The 20,470-nt window shown below is 49.4% G+C and overlaps 3 protein-coding genes across 6 annotated transcripts in view; 2 read left to right on the forward strand and 1 right to left on the reverse strand.

The window, feature by feature from the left end:
* The window catches only part of NAA60 (N-alpha-acetyltransferase 60, NatF catalytic subunit), a 32,003-nt gene extending 26,338 nt beyond the window's left edge, over positions 1-5,665 (forward strand). Inside the window, exon 6 of the mRNA XM_044233726.1 lies at positions 2,484-5,665. The gene's annotated coding sequence lies outside the window, so the exon portion shown is untranslated. The remainder of the gene's footprint in view (positions 1-2,483) is intronic.
* C14H16orf90 (chromosome 14 C16orf90 homolog) lies at positions 3,029-4,571 on the reverse strand. Its single transcript, XM_044233735.1, has 3 exons — positions 4,472-4,571; positions 3,610-3,963; positions 3,029-3,186 (listed from the first exon to the last, which is right to left on the reverse strand). Exons 1-3 carry the CDS (start codon positions 4,569-4,571, stop codon positions 3,029-3,031), a joined length of 612 nt encoding a protein of 203 aa, XP_044089670.1.
* A 3,624-nt stretch (positions 5,666-9,289) lies between the features above and the next one.
* The window catches only part of CLUAP1 (clusterin associated protein 1), a 34,655-nt gene continuing 23,474 nt past the window's right edge, over positions 9,290-20,470 (forward strand). Inside the window, exons 1-5 of one of the 4 annotated variants that reach the window (XM_044233687.1) lie at positions 9,290-9,432; positions 12,311-12,422; positions 13,543-13,627; positions 15,269-15,448; positions 18,873-18,968. In XM_044233687.1, the coding sequence (XP_044089622.1) occupies positions 9,411-9,432; positions 12,311-12,422; positions 13,543-13,627; positions 15,269-15,448; positions 18,873-18,968 (495 nt within the window). In that variant the 5' untranslated portion in view covers positions 9,290-9,410. The remainder of the gene's footprint in view (positions 9,433-12,310; positions 12,423-13,542; positions 13,628-15,268; positions 15,449-18,872; positions 18,969-20,470) is intronic. The other 3 variants (XM_044233689.1, XM_044233688.1, XM_044233690.1) reach the window with 3 other exon arrangements.

The following is a 20,470-nucleotide window of genomic DNA, read 5'->3' on the forward strand; positions in this document are numbered from 1 at the left end:
TAATCTGCCGAAGAACACAGTGGTGGGGAAGCAGTTCTAGAGCTGAGCAGCGCACCAGGCTCTGAGAGCAGAAGGCCCTCAGTGGCCACCAGCGGTTCGGGGGTCTCTCGGCAGCTCATGGCCTTAGCTAGGGCCTGGTCCTGTCACAAGGCACTGTCCTGGCTTAGAGAAGGTTCCACAGGGGACTCAACAGTTGTCAGGTGGGGACTCTGGGGCAGCATGGGAGCCTGAGGGAGGTTGCCTCTGGCTGGGCCAAGCCTGGGGCCAGGGGTTTCCACCAGTCTCTCCTCGGAGCTTCTGGCCACTCTGGGGAAGGAGGTCTTGTTTGCCACTCCATTGGGCAGATGAGGAATACTGGTTCAGGAACTGCGAGTTAGCTCACAGCGACTCAGCGCCTGCATGGTGGCCGGAGAGCCCAGCCCAGGCTGGGACCCCTCCAGAGCCCACGTGTGCTGCTCCCCAGGGGTTGAGCATGATCCAGGCAGCCCTCCCTGGGGCACAGGGCAGAGGCACCTGCAGAGCTGGGTGTGGGGGAGCCCCCGGGGCAGAGGAGGTCCCACAAGGGGCACCGAGCAGCGTCCCTGGTGCCGGCAAGTCACACCCAGGTTACTAATGTTGGTGCAATTCCCTCTGTGGCGCTGGGCCAGCTTCAGGAGTAAGTAGCGGACTCGCTGGGGCCCTTGGCGGCTGTGTGGCTGACTGTCAGCTTGCCCCCGGGAGGATGGGGCTCGTGGTTGAGCCTTGCCCAGAACACAGCTGTGCCTTCCCAGGCTGGCCTCCCCGAAGTGGGCTTCATGGGCACAGTGTCCCCAGGGTAGTGAGTGCACATTTCCACGAGTGTCTGCTGGTCTGGGATGTCCCTTCACGTCAGCTCCTGGGCCCCAGGACACTGGGACTATGGCTTCGCTCTCAGCCTCTCACAGAGTGTTTTTCAAGAAAGTCTCGGGAGGTCGAGGGAGGAACTGTGTAGAGGTCAGCCCAGCGAGTTCTCTTTGGATCCAGCTTTGCTGCAACAGTCTCTCCCACGGAAGGGCTGGGGCCCATGAATCGCTCCAGGAGGGCCCAGAGCTTGGCTGTGGCTCTGGCTGTGGCTCTGGCTGTAGCTCCCTCCACATGGCCTCCCCCGGACTGACCTGGTTTCCCATCATGTGAGACGGGCCTCCCCCAGTGCACACACTGGAAGCTGCCAGGCATCCTTCAGGCCAGATCTGCCTGGAGCCCCTGGTGGGGCTACATTCTGTTGGTCAAACAAGACCTTGAGCCAGTCCCAATTCAAGGTGAGGGGAGGGGGACTCCATGAGCCAGATACTGGGACACACGCATTAGAGGCCAGCACAGTGGCCACTGACCACAGCCTGGGTGTCCCAGGATCTGGACTGTGAGTGGCCTCTGCTCCCCTCTGAGCCTCACAGCTTCCTCCAAAAGTGAGGGGATTGCACCTCTGACTATCTACATGGACCACATACTGTGGCTTCTAGCAAGATCTCATTTCTGCCCAGTGCCCGGGACAGCCTCCCTAGCTTCTGTCTTCATCCTACCTGGCCTTTGTCTTCTGAGGCAGTAGGTGTTGTGGCAGACAGAGGAGACACCCTTTTTGTCATCCCCTCAAGTGGATCATCTGGTGGACCTGCTGAGTGACTATGTCCCTGTCCCGGTCCCAGCTGGAGCATTCAACATCTCTTATCAGTCCTCCTAGGGCTGTTCTCTGGCTGCTGCAACTCAGGCTCCCACTGCCCATGGCCACAGCCACACTGTAACAACCTGAAAATCCCCCAGGGACCTCCAAAATGAGACCAGGGTACAAGGGCTGGTAGGGGACCTTATGGATTATTCCTCTCCATCTGAAAGGAACCCAGCTGTCCAGGTGTCCAGAGTGTCCTTGATATCATCACCTGATTTGCCTGGAGCCCCTGGTGGGGCCGGCTCAGCCACAGACTGACCTGGGCTGCTGGGACTAGAAGTCAGCCACACAGTGTGGGGCACTGAGACAAACCCAGGACATCCCATCCTGTCCCCCTGGGCTGAGGTCTAGTGATATAGAACGGGATTTCAACCAGAGTGATTCACACACACACACACACACCCCTGCCCAGGGGACATTGACACTGTCTGGAGACACCTGATTATCACACTGGGGGACATCCTACAACGCACAGGATGACAGCCCCAGCAGAAAGATCCAGACCCAAATGTCAGCAGAGTCAAGGTTGAGACACCTTGGTACAGAGGAGTCCAAACTGTACGTTCCTGGAGACCAGCCTGCCTGGGAGAAGGACTGTACCTATCCTGCGTGGAGGGACAGGGAAGCCAGGGGTCCCCCAAGGGGCAGTGAACTAACCAAAGACTGTGAGTGGTGGCATGGGGTTCAGGCCAACATTTCTGCCCGGGTGGAGAGCTTGCTGTCTTCCCCGGCACCCTCCCTACACCCAGCCTGCTTCGTTTGTCCTCTGTGGTCTCAGCTAGATGGCGTGGCTTGCATTTAGGTCTGTTGAGATGTACATCCAGGAAGACTTTGAGGAGTTTCCCCCGCCAGAGGAGGACGTTCACTTCGGAACCAACACCGGCAGCACCTTGGATCTTCCCTGGCATCAACCCGGAAATTCACTCTCAACACAGATGGCAGGTGCTTCAAGAAGCTCTTTCTCTGCATTGACCTCGCCACAGACAGACCAGGGACAAGAAGGTGCAGGCCTTGGCTTTTATTGAAATTAGACCTGCGGGCTCCCCGGCCTCTTGGGGCCTAAATCTCCACTCAGCCTGGCCTCCCAGGGACAAGTGGCCGACCTGAGCTGGAGCAGGCTGCAAGGGCTTCTATTTTTTCTGTTCCTCCTGAAGGACTTCCTCCTCCCCCCCCCCTTCCTGAGGCTAGCCCAAGCTCTGGTGCTGGGCAGCTGCTGGGGTGTCTCAGTGTGGGACAACTGCCGGTAGGGACTGAGCCCTTCCTGCCTCCACCGGAGCCTGCCTCCTCCTGAGCCATCCTTTTTCCTCCTGTCCACAGCTGGGACAGCCAGGCTTGGCACTCAGATCCCTATGGTCTCTCCAGAGCCCCAGAGCGGGTTCGCTTGCATAAGGGACATGTGGACTCCTCTGAGGCCCCCCAGGACCTCTTGGGTCTGAGCCCCAAGCCTTCGGAGGGACCCAGCTGGGAGGGGACACCCTTGGCTGGGTCCATGCTGGAACTGGAAGCTGAGGAAAGAAGGGAGAGACAAATCACTCAGAGGGACCCAAGTGGAGGCTGCCAGGCTATCCTACAAACCCCTCCCCAACCCCCAGAACCTGGCATTCTTCAAAATAGGAAGGGAGGGGGAATTCTCCTGAAAGAGAGCCCATGAGGGAGGGAGGAAGAAGGAGGAAACAGATGGTTCAAACTGAAAGGACCTTTGTCTAACCACCCCCTCATTTTATAAATGGGCATGCTGAAGCTGGGGACAGCAGGGGTGATGGTGGGGAGCTGTCCAAGGTCCTTCATTGAGTGCAGAGCTGGGACAGGAACCCCAGAACCTTGGGAATGAAGAAGGGCCCATCTCGGTCCACCTGAGTCCTCAGCCAACCCTTCCCTGAGTCGTTCCCTCCTGTCTCCAGCCCTGCCTCACCCGGACAGGTGCTTACCTGTATTTCCCAGGCTGTCCCTGGGCACTGGAGCTTCCAATAGGGCTGAGCAATGGCTGTTAACGGAGCCCAGAGTCCCCCGTGGCAGGTCTAGGGGCCAGGCCATGCTCTCAGGCCGTGGGAGGCAGCCCCTGGCCATGAGCCGGCCTAGCCAGTGGCTCTCACACTGGCCAGCAGCCTGCATGTGGCCTGGCAGGTAGAGAGCCAGGCCCCGGAGGTGGCGCAGCCGGAAGTTCTTGGGTTTGCTTCCCTGGGCACTGGGGCACTGCTGCTGCTGGGCCCCCAGCCCCCCCTCATAGATGTTGGGTGGTGTGTCGGGGTGGCTGGGATGTCCTCGGGCCCAGCTCACTGCATCTGCAGAGGGGAGAGCAGGAGGGTGGTGGCTGGCAGGCCGCAACAGCCAAGAAGGGAGAACACAGTCACATGCTCCAAGACCAGCTGGTGTGATGGGCACTACCTGAGACTTGCTGAGCCTCACTCTACCTTTCCGTCAGATGGGCGCAGTCCCCTGCCTCCCACCAACACACACATACTACTCCTCTTCCCTTTCCCAACCAACAGGAAGGTCTGAGAAGCCTGAGATCGTGACAGAAAGAGCTCTTTCAGTATTTCAAGCCTTTTCTACCACCCCTTTCTTCCCCCTACCCTAGAAAGAGCATTCCGGTGTCAGTATAGAAATTGCAGTGGGTCCAGGGTCACACAGCCTAGACCAGTGGCCATTCCCCTCTCCCAAGCATGCATGTCCCTGAGGCCATTCTGGTGGCTTTGGGCCCAGGTCAGGATAGGAGTGCATCTCTCCTCCTGCCACTCCTCCCTGCAGCCCGGCACCTTCTCTTATGCGCAGCTCAGAGAACGCACAGACCAAGGCTTCCATGGAGGGCCAGCGTGGTGGGGGAGGAGAGGCTGGGCCTCCTGTGCAGCAGGGCTCTGCTCTCCCCCACCTGGGTCTGCAGGTCTCCCATGGCAACCAGCTCTATGATGTCAAACGGAAGACTTCCAGCCTTCCTGGACTCCCAAGTTTGGGAGGGGATGCTGCCTAGGGCTGGAGCAGGGTGGGTAGAGGGCAAGGGAAAGGGGTGGAACCCTAGGGGAGGTCCCTGATCCTCTGACTTGGGACAAGCTACACGAAATAGACTCAGCTCTTGCAGGCTGGAAAGTCACTCCCAGGGTGACCTCTTGGGGTCTCAGTTTGCTCCTCCATGGGTGGGAAATGAGGCTTTATGGACACAGACTTAGATCTGAGCCAGTGCTTTGAGCCTCCTGAGGAGGTGGTTCAGGGTAGCTGAGCAAGTCACTTAATTTTTCTGAAATTACACTGTCTGTTGCCCTATAAATAGATGATGGGGTATCATGTGGGTCATACCAAGTATTAGGATGTGGAAGAACCGGAGCTCTCATGTACTGCTGAGGGGAATGTAAAGTGGTACCACTGCTTTGGGAGACAGTTTCTTCAAAAGTTAAACTTTCACCTCTCCTCATTCACAGATGACGTGCTCTCATGTAGGGAAAACATTAACTCACATGTAAAAACAAAGCTGCTTTGAGCTGATAAAAACCAGTAGAGAGAAACCAGCTTATTAGTTACAGGATATAAGATCCACTCAAAAAATTAATTGTATTTTTATGTACTAGCAAGGAACAAAAAGAATAAAACAATAAAACAAATTAAGGAGGTACAAGATAACACTGAAAACTACAAAACAGCTAGAAAAAAAAAAAAGACTGACAAATAGAATACCCCCCAAAATCCTTGTTTATGGATTGAAGGTTTAACATTGTTAAGACAGCAAGACTCCCCCAAATGATCTACAAATTCAGTGCAATCCATATCAGAACCCCAATAGTCTTTTAGGCAGAAACAGGAAAGCTGATCTTAAAATTCATGTGGAATTGCAAGCCAAATACCCAAAAACAATCTCAAAAAAGAAAAAGTTGGAAGACTCCTTTTCCCTGATTGCAAAACTTACTCTAATTCTACAATAACCAAAACAGTGTGGAATGAGTATAAGGCTCAACATCTCAACCAATGTAATAAAAAGGAGAGTCCAGAAATGAAGTCATGCATCTGTGGTCAATTGATTTTCAACAAGGGGACCAAGACCATTTAGTGGGGTAAAGATAGTCCCTTCAACAGGTGGTGCTGGGACAACCGGATAGCCACAACCAAAAGAATGAAGTTGGACCCCTACCTCACACCATATACAAACATTAACTCAAAATCCAACAAAGACCCAAATGCAGGAAATAAAACTATACAAAGAAAACCTGAGGTAAATCTTCGTCACCCTGGATTTGGCAGTGGTTTCTTAGATACGGTAACAGAAGTACAAGCAACAAAAGAAAAAATAGATAAATTGGACTTCATCAAAACTGAAAATTCTGGTAAGATGAAAAGAGAAAGGCAAAAAACAAATCAGTGATTGCCAGGAGGAGTTAGATGAAAAGGAATTTTTGGGGTGATGGAGCTGTTCTATAGTTTGATCGTGATGCTAACTACATGACACTATACTCACCACCCACTGTAATCGGCAGAGCACAAATGAAGCACTGAGACGGCAGCCAGAGTCACTTCTCTTGGTTTTCCATTTTTTTAAGTTAATTAAGTAATCTCTGCGTGCAGTGTGGTGCTGGAACTCACGACGCTGAGATCAAGAGCCACATGCTCTCTGACTGAGCCAGCTGGGTGCCCTGGACCTTAATTTATTAATTTTATTTCTTTGTTTTTTTGTTTGTTTGAGAGAGATCACAAGTAGGCAGAGAGGCAGGCGGTTGGGGGGGCGGGTAGGAGGTAGGAGGGGAAGCAAACTTCCCACCTAGCAGAGAGCCAGGCGCAGGGCTCAATCCCAGAACCCTGGGATCATGATCTGAGTCAAAGGCAGAGAGAGGCTTTAACCCACTGAGCCACCCAGGTACCCCTAGGATCTTAATTTTTTAACAGCTTTATTGACCTATAAAATGCACATATTTAAAGCATGCAATTTAATATATTTTAATAAGTATACACATTCAAGAAACTACAATCAAAATAGAACAAATCTGTCACCTCTGTTTTTATGTGCCCCACTCCTACTCAGGGAAACATTGCTCTGGTTTCTGTCACTGTAGATTTGCGTATTTCTAGAGTTTTATATAAATGAAATCATACTGGGGTGCCTGGGTGGCTCAATCAGTTGGGCATCTGCCTTCAGCTCAGGTCATGATCCCTAGGTCCTGGGATGGAGCCTGATGTTGTCCTCCCTGCTCAGCGGGGAGTCTGCCTGCCCCTCTTCCTCTGCCCCTGCTTATGCTGTCTCTCAAATAAATAAATAAAATCTTAGAAAAAAACAAAACCTGTTCTTAATTTTTAGCAGTGTATAGGTGGGAGTGCAATTATTGTGTCATATGGTAATTCAGTGTTTAACTACTTGAAGAGCTGCCAAACTGTTTTCCATAGTGGCTGCACCATTTTACATCCCCACCAGTAATGCTCAAGAGTTCCAATTTCTACACACTTTTATTAATACTTGTTATTTTCCTTTAAAAAAATTTTTAAGGATTTTACTTATTTATTTGAGAGAGAGTGAGAGCATGAGAGAGGAGAGGTCAGCAGGAGAAGCAGACGCCCTGCTGAGCAGGGAGCCCAATGTGGGACTTGATCCTGGGAATCCAGAATCAAAACCTGAGCTGAAGGCAGTTGCCTAACCGAGCCACCCAGGCGCCCTTAAACAAATTTTTTAATAGCTATCCTTGTGGGAGTGAAATAGTATCTCACTGTGGTTTAAATTTGTATTTCCCTAATGACTAAGGATGTTGAACATCTTTTCATGTGCTTGTTAACCATTTGTATATCTTTTTTAGTGAAATGTCTTAAGTTTTTCATTCATTTTTAAACTGGGCTGCCTTTTTATTGAGTTTATAGGTGTCCTTTATATATTCTGGACACTTATGAGATACATAATTTACAAATATTTTCTCCCATTCTGTAGGCTGTCTTTTCACTTCTTGATAGTGTCTTTTCTGGCACACACATTTTCCAGTTTTTTTTCCCAAGATTTTGTTTATTTACTTGATAGAGTAGGTAGACAAGTAGGCAGAGAGGCAGGTAGAGAGGAGGAAGCCAAGCAGAGAGCCCGAGGTGGGGCTTGATCCCAGGACCCTGAGGTTATGACTTGAGCCGAAGGCAGAGGTTTAACACTGAGTGACCCAGGTGTCCCACATTTTCAGTTTTGATGAGGTTCACTTTATGTTATTTCTTTAGTTGCTTGTACTTCCGTCCTCCCTCTCCCACTCCCCCTGGTTGTGTTCCCTCTGTGTCTATGTCAAATTTTTAAAAAATTATTTTTTAAAAAGATTTTGTTTATTTGACAGACAGAGATCACAAGTAGACAGGCAGGCAGAGAGAGAGAGGGAAGCAGGCTCCCTGCTGAGCAGAGAGCCCGATGCGGGACTCGATCCCAGGACCCTGAGATCATGACCTGAGCCGAAGGCAGGGGCTTAACCCACTGAGCCACCCAGGTGCCCTAAAAAATTATTTTTTATTAAGATTTTATTTATTTGAGGGGTGCCTGTGTGACTCGGTTGAGCGACTGCCTTTGGCACACGTCATGATCCTTAAGTCCTGCGATCCAGTGTCATCCAGTGTCCGCATGGGGCTCCCTGGTCAGCAGGGAGTCTGCTTCTCCTTTTGACCACCACCACCCCACTGTCTCTCTCAAATAAATCTTTCTAAAAATTTATTTTATTGGGGCACCTGGGTGGCTCAATCGTTAAGCGTCTGCCTTCTGCACAGGTCATGATCCCAGCGTTCTGGGTTGAGCTCCGCATCGGGCTCCGTGGTTGGCGGGAAGCCTGCTTCTCCCTCTCCCACTCCCCTGGCTGTGTTCCTTTTCTAGCTGTCTCTTTTTGTCAATTACATAAATAAAACCTTTAAAAAAATAAAATTTTTTTAAAAAGGATAAGCTGATGTCCTTATTTAAAAAAGAAAAAGAAAAAAAATATTTTCTTTATCTGAGAGAGCGCGAGAGAACAAGAGCAGGGAGGAGAGGGAGTAGGTGACTCCCAGCTGAGTAGGGAGCTGGACAGGAGGCTTCATTCCAGGACTCTGGGACCATGACCTAAGTGCAAGGTAGACGTTTAACCAACTGACCCTTTTAAGGGCCCCCAAGAGCCTCCGTTGCCAGGACAATCGCCGGCAAACCAGGACTCGGGCTGATTTCTGGCATGTCGTGAAGCCAGAGCGAGCTGCGAGCTGCGCGTGCGCGGTGGCCGCATGGCCGCCTATCACCGCCCCGCGGGCGTCCTCGGTCTTTGCTTCTGACGTCCCCGGCCTCATTTCATTACTTTGCCGTTTCTTGAGGGTGTCGGTTGCCGGCGAAGCCAGCGAATTTACCCAGGCCGGGGAGAAAGATGCTGGGCACAGGACCCAGGAGGGAGTCCCGGCTTCGTGACATTATCGTACATTCTAGGGAGTTGAGGAAGAAATCAGCAGTACGTAGAGCGCCTAGCACAGCGTTAGGCACATAGTAGGTGCTCAGAATGTGTCCGCCAGTGCCAATGTATATTTGCACACTATGCGAAGAGGACCCAGATGCCGCGAGGCGCGCAGCCGCTTGCCGGGGTCAGGCTTCTTTGGCATCCCCTGACGCCCCTAGCTACTCGCCCAATGCGCATGCGCACGCGCACGCGCCCGATCTGGCCGCTTTGCCTCTCGTCCTGTTTGGCCCGAGCCGCGCGCCGTCGAGCCTCCGTGCGTTGCCATAGAGACCCGTGAGCCCTGAGGGGCTCGTGGCCCAGACGCGAGGCTGCGGGGGATTAAGAGCACCATGTCTTTCCGCGAACTCCGCAGTAAGGCCGCCCTGCCCGCTGTCCCCTGCGGGTCCGCGCCCGAGTCTTCCCCGTTTGGGCCTGTGCGGCCCCGGGGAGTGTCTGGCCGCTGCCGCCCCAGAGGCCGAGCGCCCCCGCCCCTTGTCAGCACTCCGACCTGGCGCGAGGTGCTGTGAGCGCCCCTGGCCGCGTGTGGTTAGGCGGCTGTGGAGCCGAAGTGTTCATTTTGTATAATTTTAGATGGCTTGCCTGGCTACAGGCGGCTGCTTGCTACCGTGTTGGAAAACGCTGAGACCGATTCGGAGTCGGGTTAGCTGAAGAGCTCAGAAAAACGAGCAAAACCGTGACTGGTGAATGACCGTCGCGGGTGGCATATTTTGAGTTTTTACGATCTGCCAGGGAGTTCCTGTATATGGGTGTGCAACGTATTATTGGCCTCCTGAACCATTGTATATTCTGTATTTGGAGAGCAGGAACGGGCCGGGAGGGCAGGGAACTCGACCCTAGGACCCAGGCGGTGGGATCTGGCGCCGGAGTTTGAATTCGGTTTATCTCACTTCCAGAGCCTGCGTCGTTCCTAAAGGGGCTGTGCTGGGAAAGTGGGGACGTGGGATGGAGATAACCCGAATTGGTTCCTGCTACTTTGGGGGCATCTGTTACACACCATGTGTTTTGCAGTAAATACCTGGTTTTCGTCCTCACTTGCACAGTGAGGTGGGTAGTGTGATCCCTGCATGAAAGACTTGGAGACACAGAGAGGTCAAGCAGCTTGCTTTAAGTCACTCAGCTAGAACTGGGTGGAAAGCACTGTTGGAGCCGTGGGACTGTGTGAGTCAAAATCCTTTGCTTTCCATGAGCCGGCATTTTCTGAACCTGAAGCGTTTGGGCCAACTGGGTCCACCTGCTTGGGGTAGCACGTGATTGCCAAGTTGCTGTCATCCAGGCCTGTTTTTACTGCCCGTTTTCTAACAAATTGCTGGACATTTCACCATTAATGATTGTCATTTCAGTTAGGAATCGCTCTTTTTCTTCCATGTAAATATAGGGGAAGAGGCATCACATTTTATTGGCACACCTAGTAGCACCATGGTGTGAATTATGCCCTCTGGGATTTGAAGGTTCTTGGTGATGGTGTGTTGTAGAGATGAGTTTCTCCTCCTTCGAAGGCTGAGGCCAGGGTTCTGCTAGGAGACATTAAATGCAGTTGTGCCTGGAAGAGGGTGTTAAGAAAGGGATTTCTGAACTTTTTGACCTTAAATGAATGCCATACATTTGTGCAACTTACAGTAAAAATAATAGTCCATTTGTCCCCATTTTGCAGAATTAATGGGACCCTATTACGGCTTAATAGGAAGAAGTATTTAGGCAGTGTGTGGCGTGTGGTGGGAAGAAAGCTGCTTTATAAACCATCACTCTCCTCACATTTCGCAAAAAACAGTGATGCGGCCCTCTGTGCCCTTCTTACTTTGTTTGTATCTTCTCTTGCCTGGTGAGATCCAGCCTAACCTCCGGTGCCCAGGTAGCTTTTTAGCAAATGTTGTTGAGATCGTTTGAACCTCGAGGAAGAGCAGGAACAGGCATTCTGTAGAGCCAGAAGCACACCAAAAACAGATCCTGGCATGTTGTGGAAACAAAAATGTTTGTTGTGTTCATTTGCTCATTTTGCTTTAAAGCGTAGTGACCACCACAACCTCTGGTTTCAACAAGTATTAGTATTATTGTTTCTTGTTCTGGTTTATAAAAGGAATTTAAATATTTCTGTATAGTTCTAACAGTCTCTTCAAGATCTCTTTAAATACAATGCAGTTGGGACGCCTGGATGGCTCAGTTGGTGAAGGTCTGCCTTTGGCTCCGGTCATGATCCCAGGGTCCTGGGATTGGCCCCACAATGGGCTCCCTGATCAGTGGGGAGTCTGCTTCTCCCTCTGCCTCTCCCCTGCTTTTATGCTCACTCTCTCTGTCTCAAATAAATAAATAAAAGATTATAAATAAATAAATAAATAAATAAGAGTAAAAAGCCAACTCCAGAATAACTCAGACAGGTGAACTTTGCCCCACTAAATGTACTAAATGAACACCCCTAAATGTAACCGCTGTTAACATTTAACATTTTTTAAAAAAGATATATATTTTTTTTATTTGAGAGAGAGACAGGTGCTTGTACGGGAGCACGGGTTGGGGGTGTGGGGGGAGAAAGGGAGAGAAGCACACTCCCTGCTGAGTGTGGAGCCTTGCAGGGCTTGATCCCTTTACCCTGAGATCACGACCTGAGCCAAAATCAAGAGTCCGATGCTCAACCGATTGAGCCACCCAGGCGCCCCAGCAATTTTTTCTTGATGACATTTTGTAAACCAGGTATTTCTCATTTTGAGAGGTAAAGAGAAGGATATCCAAGAGGGAAATGACATATTGAAGGGAGAAATTCTATTCACAGCCAATCCTTAAACCCTATTATATCAGACTTTTTTTTTTAAGATTTTATTTATTTATTTGACAGAGAGGGGGAGAGCGATCACACAAGGAGAATAGCAGGCAGAGGGAGAAGGAGAAGCAGGCTCCCAGCTGAGCAAGGAGCCCAATGTAGGGCTCGATCCCTTGACCCTGGGATCATGATCTGAGCCAAAGGCAGACACTTAACTGATCAAGCCACCTAGGTGCCCCCCTAGACCCCATTAAAATATGCAGCTTCCACTTTTTCCTCCCATTGAAGTTAAGTGTTTTTCAGGAAGCAGATTATGTATTTTAAGTTTCATCTCCTTTTTGCTTTCCCTCTTAGAGACTTGATAAATAGTCCTATAACTGTCAGTATGTTGGGAATAAAGAGGGAAAACAAGGAAAGTAAGTAAGTAGTTGCTCTTTGATGGGGGAACTGACTGAGCTGTATTTTACCTTTGGACAGATTTTACAGAGATGATGAGAGCCTTGGGATACCCTCGCCACATCTCGATGGAGAACTTCCGCACACCAAATTTTGGACTTGTGTCTGAAGTGCTGCTTTGGCTTGTGAAACGGTCAGAAATGTACTTTAATAAAGTCTAAGAATGAATGCTGTATTTTATTCAATAGCCACCTATTGAAAATGGATACTGTGGTGAAGCAGAAGGAAGAATTCAATAAATTTTGAGTTTGAAAGACTCACTTATAACCTATTAAAAATCAGTTGAGCTTGAGGAGCGCTGTGGAGAAGGGAGGCAGTGGTAAAAGGAGATTTCTCAGAAGCTGACGGGAACAGTGGTCCAGGCTTCCCTTCACGCTCTCACTGTCGTCAGGAGTGAGCAGGATCTCTGCACAGTCACTAATGACTATAATGAAGTACATAATGAAGTGTAATGAGGTAGAAATCATTCAGATTCAGATTTCATATGTGTGAAAAATCTGATATGATTCTGGGTTGGCGATCTTTTTTAAGGTCATACATATTTTCGGTGTTGCAGGCTACATAAGATCTTTGTTGCATAATCTCCCATGTGTTTTGTTTGTGATAATCCTTTAAAAATGTAAAAACCCTCCTTAGCCTGCAGGCTGCACAGGAGGAAACCAAGGACTGCACCGCAGTGACCCCTGGTGGGTCGTCAGTAACTCCAGAACTCCCCTAACCGCTGCTTCTCAGCTAGCTAGCTGGTTGGCTCTGGGTCAAGGGCTGCTCAGCCAGAGTGATAGTTCTCATTATTTTAGTTAAACTTTCAGGTCTGAGATAGATTTAATTTTGTAAGCTGAGCCCCTAAATTGGATTTTTGTAATCACTTAAGTCTGTTCTTAGGTGAGGATTCACTCCCTGAGGTGTTTGGGATTTTATGCTGCTTTTTTTTTTTTTAATATTTTTATTTATTTATTTGACAGAGATCACAAGTAGGCAGAGACGCAGGCAGAGAGAGAGGAGGAAGCAGGCTCCCCATGGAGCAGAGAGCCTGATGTGGGGCTCAAATGGGATCGTGACCTGAGCTGAAGGCAGAGGCTTTAACCCACTGAGCCACCCAGGCGCCCCTTTTATGCTGGTTTTGAAGTCTCTCTCACTCTTACTACCTGAACCGGGGACTTAGAGAACTTGCTGTTATGGATCCTCTCAGCTGCCTACTTTCTCTTTCGTGGACTTTGTACTTAATTAACTTTTCTTCTCTCTCTCTCTGAAAGGTATGAACCTCAGACCGATATCCCTTCTGATGTTGAGACTGAACAGGACCGAGTTTTCTTCATTAAAGCAATCGCCCAGTTTCTGGTTAGTTGACAGTTATTTTCTGGAGTTGGAATTATTAAGTATGTTACAGGAGTCCCAATGGGGGCTGCTTTCATGTTTCTTTTTTTTTTTTTTTAAAGATTTTCTTTATTTATTTGTCAGAGGGAGAGAGAGCGAGCACAGGCAGAGGCAGAGGGAGAAGCAGGCTTCCTGCCGAGCAAGGAGCCCGATGTGGGACTCGATCCCAGGACGCTGGGATCATGACCTGAGCCGAAGGCAGCTGCTTAACCAACTGAGCCACCCAGGCGTCCCTGCTTTCATGTTTCTAAGCCCATCCGGTCACCAAGTTCCTGTGGAGGCATTTTTTTTGTTTTTTTGTTTTTAATTCATTATTATTTTGTTTCTAAAGAATTTACTTATTTATTTGACAGAGAGAGATCACAAGGAGAGAGGCAGGCAGAGAGCAAGAGAGAGAGGGGGAAGCAGGCTCCCTGCTAAGCAGAGAGCCCAATGCAGGACTCGATCCCAGGACCCTGGGATCATGACCTGAGCTGAAGGCAGAGGCTTAACCCACTGAGCCACCCAGGCGCCCCTTTAATTCATTATTTGTTAAGAATTCTATTCAGTTAGTTTAGTATAGGTTCAAAATTTTTTCTTTTTCTTTTTTTTTGATTTTATTTATTTGACACAGAGAGAGAGAGAGACCGTGAGAGAGAGAACACAAGCAGGCGGAGTGGAAGAGAGAGAAGCAGGTTTCCGACTGAGCAGGGAGTCTGATATAGGGCTTGATCCCAGGACCCTGAGATCTTGACCTGAGCCAAAGGTGACACTTAATGACTGAGTGTCATTAAGTGATTACTGACCCAGGTGCTCCTCAGAATTTCTTCTTAATTATGAAACAGTATAGAGTAAAAGGACTTTTTCTCTTGTCTGCCATTGACCCAGTTCATCCCCAGCTCCATCCTCCGAGTTTATTTACATACAGAGAAGCAAACACAATATACACTCTTTCCCCTGCCTTTTACACAAATGGTGGTGTACGGTACACCACTGCTTAGAATCCTGCTTTCTTCACTTAGTTGTGTGTTTTGGAGAATTTTCCGAATACATATCCAGTTTCCTCATTCTGTCTTGTGCCTGAGTAGTATCGCTTTCATGAGTATACCATGGTTTATGTAATTTATATATAGATAGGTGTTTAGATTTTTTTTAAGATTTTGGGAACACAAGCAGGGTGTGGGAGAGGGAGAAGCAGACTTCCTACTGAGCAGGGAGTCCGATGCGGGGCTCGATCCCAGGACCCTGAGATCCTGACCTGAGGCAAAGGCAGACATTTAACAACTGAGCCACCCAGCTGCCCCAGGTGTTTAGATAGTTTATAACTTTTGCTCTATGAAACTGTGCCGTAGTGAATAGCCTACACGTAGGACTTTGTGACAGTGACCACAGGATAAGTTCTTAGAATTGGAAAGATGGTGGATTTGTAATTTTATAGCTCTCTATCAAGATTATATCAGTTCATACACCCACTTGCAATGCTCGAGTCACTTGGAAGTTTGATTCAATACAGTCAGGTTTTTGTTAAAGAGAGATTTTCAAGTTACCTGCATGGGATTCAAGTTAGATTTTATTTACATGGAAAGGGCCTTACTTTTTTTTTTTTTTTTTTTTGTCTGAAAATAGGCCACCAAGGCACATATAAAACTCAATACCAAGAAGCTTTATCAGGCAGATGGGTATGCAGTGAAAGAGCTTTTGAAGATCACCTCTGTCCTTTATAATGCCATGAAGACCAAAGGGATGGAGGGCTCTAAGATAGGGGAGGAGGACATCAGCAAATTCAAGTTTGATCTTGGCTCAAAGGTAAGGACAATGTCCCAGTGTGGGACAGTGTGTGTATTTCTTAAACTCTGAAACGGAACATGTCAGCCACTCATGTCATCGCTTCTTTCCTTACCCCTTGACTAAGAGCAGTTTGTCAGTTCTGTGCTCATCACCATTTAGATGCAAACAGCAGTCACAACAAATTAATCCGCTACCTATGGAAAACCCACTATATGCCAGGCACGGTTCAGATGTTCAGGATACCGTGTGAACAGCAAGACAGCAATCCTCTGTTAGGTTCAGTGGGGAGTCAGACTACACCACAAAGCAGAAGGATTGGCAGGTCAGAGGTGATCGGTGTGTGGGGGATGGTAAAGCAGGGCCAGGCCTTGTCTGCAACAGGGAGATGGGGTGGGTGACATCCTCAGCAGAGATGTGAAGCAGGAAAGGAGCAAGCCATGCAGCGGAGGGGGAAGGGTATCCTCTGACAAAAGTGTGCTTTGTGTATTTAAGGAAATGGGTCGATAGAGGAGAGCATGAGAGTTCGGAGGGGTCCTTTTTTTTTTTTTTTTTAAACATTTTATTTATTTATTTGACAGAGATCACAAATAGGCAGAGAGGCGGGTGGGTGGGTGGGTGGGGAAGCAGGCTCCCTGCCGAGCAGAGAGTCCGATGCGGGGCTTGATCCCACGACCCCAAGATCATGACCTGAGCTGAAGGCAGAGGCTTTAACCCCCTGAGCCACTGAGGCGCCCCTCGGAGGGATCCTTTGACAGACCCCACCCTGTGGTGTCTTCACAGCCACTGTAAAGAGGTTGACTTTGAGGTGGAAAATCATGGCGTTTTGAGCAGAGAAGTACGTGATTTGAAACTTTGTATTAAAAGGATCCCTCCGGCTCCTGGGTTGAGAGTAGACTGAGGGGGGCATGAGGGTACACGCAGACATGTCCGTGACTTTGAACAGAGTGGTTGCTGATATCAGGAGCTCGGCTAAGATGGGAGACAGCTGAGCTGCCAGGCATCGGAGGATTTGATGAAAGCAGCAAGCCGAAATGAAAGTTAAGTATTCAGTCACTTACTGTGATGGTTTGATCAAGGGGCTAAAAGCAGAGGAAGCGTCACCCCTCCCTCCCACCACACTGTTCCTTTGTCTCCCAGGAGATGGCACACCCTTGAAGGGGTTGTCTCCTGAGGGAGCCCTGAACAAAAGGCTCTGGCACTTTTTTTTTTTAAATTTTTTAATTTTTTTAAATTTCTTTTCAGTGTAAAATTCTTTTCAGAATTCAATGTTTATGCACCACACCCAGTGCTCCATGCAATACGTGCCCTCCACAATACCCACCGCCAGGCTCCCCCGACCTCCCACTCCCCCGCCCCTTCAAAACCCTCAGATTGTTTTTCGGAGTCCATAGTCTCTCATGGTTCATCTCCCCCTCCAATTTCCCCCAATTCCCTTCTCCTCTCCATCTCCCCATGTCCTCCGTGTTATTTCTTATGCTGCACAAGTAAGTGAAACCATATGATAATTGACTCTCTGCTTGACTTATTTCACTCAGCATAATCTTTTCCAGTCCCGTCCATGTTGCTACAAAAGTTGGGTATTCATCCTTTCTGATGGAGCCATAATACCCCATTGTGTATATGGACCACATCTTCCTTATCCATCTGTCCGTTGAAGGGCATCTTGGTTTTTTCCACAGTTTGGTGACCATGGCCATTGCACTTTTATGACCCTGAGTTGGGGGAGGACTAGGAGTGGAAGAGTGTCCCCAGGTTTTCTCCCTAGTTCCCCCACAAGAAGGCCACCTCAGCCCGCCATGAAGAGACCTGGGAGTGAAGGCCCCACAGCTAGGAATGCACATACTTTATGGATCATGGGGGTCAAAGGCCCTGCATCCTTGACTGCTGCTTCCTTCAGAGCCTGCAGTGCCCTGCTGTGCCTCAGCTGGGGTGAGCCCCGGCGCAGGTGCCCCTGTCAGGCCTTCCGGGGAAAGAAAGCCTTTGTGATCACCTGTGATCAGGTCCAAGAAATCACACCGAGGTGTGTAACCAGGAGCCGGACTCCTCAGTGGAAAGAAGTGGCCAGGGGTTAGAATCTAATCTGAGCGTGGATCTTGTGGGCTTGAATGTTGGTTGAGAGAAAACAGACCATGCAAGGAAGATTCTACAGCTACCCTGTCTGCTAGATCTTTCTGTGATGATGGATGTGTTCTCTATCTATGTCGTACTGTTGCAGCTACTGGCCACATGTAGCTAGCGTCACCGAATAACAGGGTTCCAAATTTATTTAAATTTAAATAATGAAACATGGAAAAGGCCATGTGTGGCAAGTCCACACAGTTTTAGCCTTCATAGCTCTGGAGTTCTTGGTCTGAGCACCTGCAGGGGTAAAGTTGCCTTTACTGAAAGGGAGGGGAGTGTGGGAGGAGCAGGCCTGGTAGGAAAGGCGGGAGTTTGGTTGGAACAGCTGAGCTGTTCAGTATGAGGTGTTCGGTTGTAGAAAGCGTTACAGCCACGAGCTTAGGAGGGGGTGTGAGTAGAGAAGAGTTCAGGGGACTGAACTCTGATGGCCTCGGGGACCGGGATGCAGGGGAGATGATGAGACTCCTGCTAAGGAAGTGGGATGTTTGCTGCTATGAGGTGGTCTGGGTCGGGGGAGCTGGAGCTGGAGGGAGCGGAACCCTGCAGGACTAAGGGAGGGGAAGACAGCAGCTGTGAATGCAGAGGGAGACTTGCTGCGGCCGGTGTGGGAGTTGGAGGGAGGAAGAGTGAGCAGAACAAGGAAATGTTTGGGTTCTCTGGAAAAGTTACCATATGCAAAGAAGTAGGGTGACCTGTGACTCCCAAGAAAGAAGCTTATGCTCGGGGCTAGAGGCTGTCATCTTCACAGCAGTAGCTGCCACCCCTGAGGGAGGCGGGTCACATCGTGGGGCTGTGTGCAGGTTAATTCCCAGGAGCCTCTGCAGTAGGAAATGTGTCTCTCTGCTTCCCCTCTGGTCGCCCTGCTAATGTCCCCTGTTGTGACTTCATCCAAATAGGAAGCATGTCACTTTCACACTCCCATGGTTCCTGGTTAAAGATCACATTCGACTTGAGATTTGGACTTTCAGAGAGACCCAGATGTCCTGGGAGCGCTTGTCCACAGGATGGAAATATGGGTTTCGTGGAAAACGTGCTCAGTAGTCCAGTGTCCTGATGGGAGGCGGGAATTGATTCTAACAAACTGGTTATTTCTTTTTTTTATTTTCATTTTTAAATTTTTTATTCATTTGAGACAGAGAGCTCAGGAGCAGTGTGGAGGGCAGAGGGAGAGGGAGGAGCACACTCCCCCTCTGAGCCCCATGAGGGACTTGGTCCAGGACCCTGACTGTGTGACCTGAGCCAAAGGCAGACACTGAACTGACTGAGCCACCGAGGAGCCCCAAGGCTTCACCGAGGTTTCTGTTTGATATTTTCCCTCCAGATTGCAGATTTGAAGGCGGCCAGGCAGCTTGCTTCTGAAATCACCTCCAGAGGAGCGTCCCTGTATGACCTGCTGGGCAAGGAGGTAGAATTGAGGGTGAGCCATGTTCAGACACTTAAATACTTTCTCAGCCTCTTTCAAGGGTTTTTTTTTTTCTGATTCTGCTTTTCCCTGGCCTTCCCATTTCATCACACTGTACCCGCTGAAATGAGATGATCTGCAGGGAGGTGATAGCATTAGCTGCTGTTCCTACTTCTGGTGCCCGCTGGTCTGTTTTTTAATTTTTTTTTTAAGATTTTTATTTATTTGTTTGACAGAGAGAGTGAGAGAGCACAAGCAGGCAGAGCAGTGGAGGGAGAAGGAGAAGCAGGCTCCCCACTGAGCAGGGAGTCCAATGTGGGGCTCGATCCCAGGACCCTGGGATCGTGACCTGAGCTGAAGGCAGTTGCTTAACCAACTGAGCCACCCCGCCCCACCCCCCCCGATCTGTTGTTAATAGCTTTCCCTCCTTGTTCAGGAGCGGCAGTTATGTAGCATGTTACGTAGCATGTTGCTGGAACTTTCCTCCATGCCCGTGGCAGACCTAGCAAAGTCTGGTGTTTTTCCTGGGGAGCTCCGTGTTCCTGTCTACAAAGTGCTCTTCTGCACCCATGGTTCCCACACTTTGCTTCTGCGTGGGATGCTGTGGGGTCCTGTAAAAACTACTGGTACCCGGCTCCCGTGCCAGTGTCACGGGTTTGGAGCGGACCTGGGCATTGGGAGTTGTAAGTCTTGGGTGACTCTCACGTGCGCAGAGCTGGGCAGCCCGTGACCTAGGCAGCTACTACTCATCAGCTGACGTTGGTGTCACTATAAAAATGTATCGGGACGCCTGGGTGGCTCAGTTGGTTGGACAACTGCCTTCAGCTCAGGTCATGGTCTCGGAGTCCTGGGATCGAGTCCCACATCGGGCTCCCAGCTCCACGGGGAGTCTGCTTCTCTCTCTGCCCTCCTCCTCACTCATGCTCTCTCTCACTGTCTCGCTCTCAAATAAATAAATAAAATATTTTAAAAAAAAATTTTTTTAAAAAAATGTATCTGCTGTTCTTCTAGCCAATGTGAGTCGAAAAGAGTGCTTCATCTACTGAGTTTACCGAGCTGTTTAATGAGAGTATGGCTTCTAAAACCCCTGTAGGGCTCCCTTTAAATCACCTGATGTCTGGGTTGTCCCCCAAAGCAGTGAATCAGAATGTATGGGGGTGAGAGCCAGGCATCCAGCCTTTTTTTCCCCACTAAGATTTATTTATTTATTTATTTATTTGAGAGAGAGAGAGATGTGTGGGCGGGAGGGGCAGAGGCAAAGGCAGAGAGAATCTCAAGTAGACTTTGTTCTGAGTATAGAACCCAGTGTGAGGCTATATTTTGCAGAGAACTTGACCTGAGCCCAAACCAAGAGTTGGTTGTTTAACCAGCTGTGCCCCCGAGGCACCCTCCAGGCATCCAGCATTTAAGGATCTCCATGGGATTCCAACATGCAGCAGAGTTTGGGACCCACTGGTTTAAGAAGTGGAGTCTTGTTTAATTCTTTCCTGTAAGGATTTATGGCGTTTGAAGCATAC

Source organism: Neovison vison, chromosome 14 (assembly GCF_020171115.1).
Source record: "Neovison vison isolate M4711 chromosome 14, ASM_NN_V1, whole genome shotgun sequence".
Lineage (NCBI taxonomy): Eukaryota > Metazoa > Chordata > Mammalia > Carnivora > Mustelidae > Neogale > Neogale vison.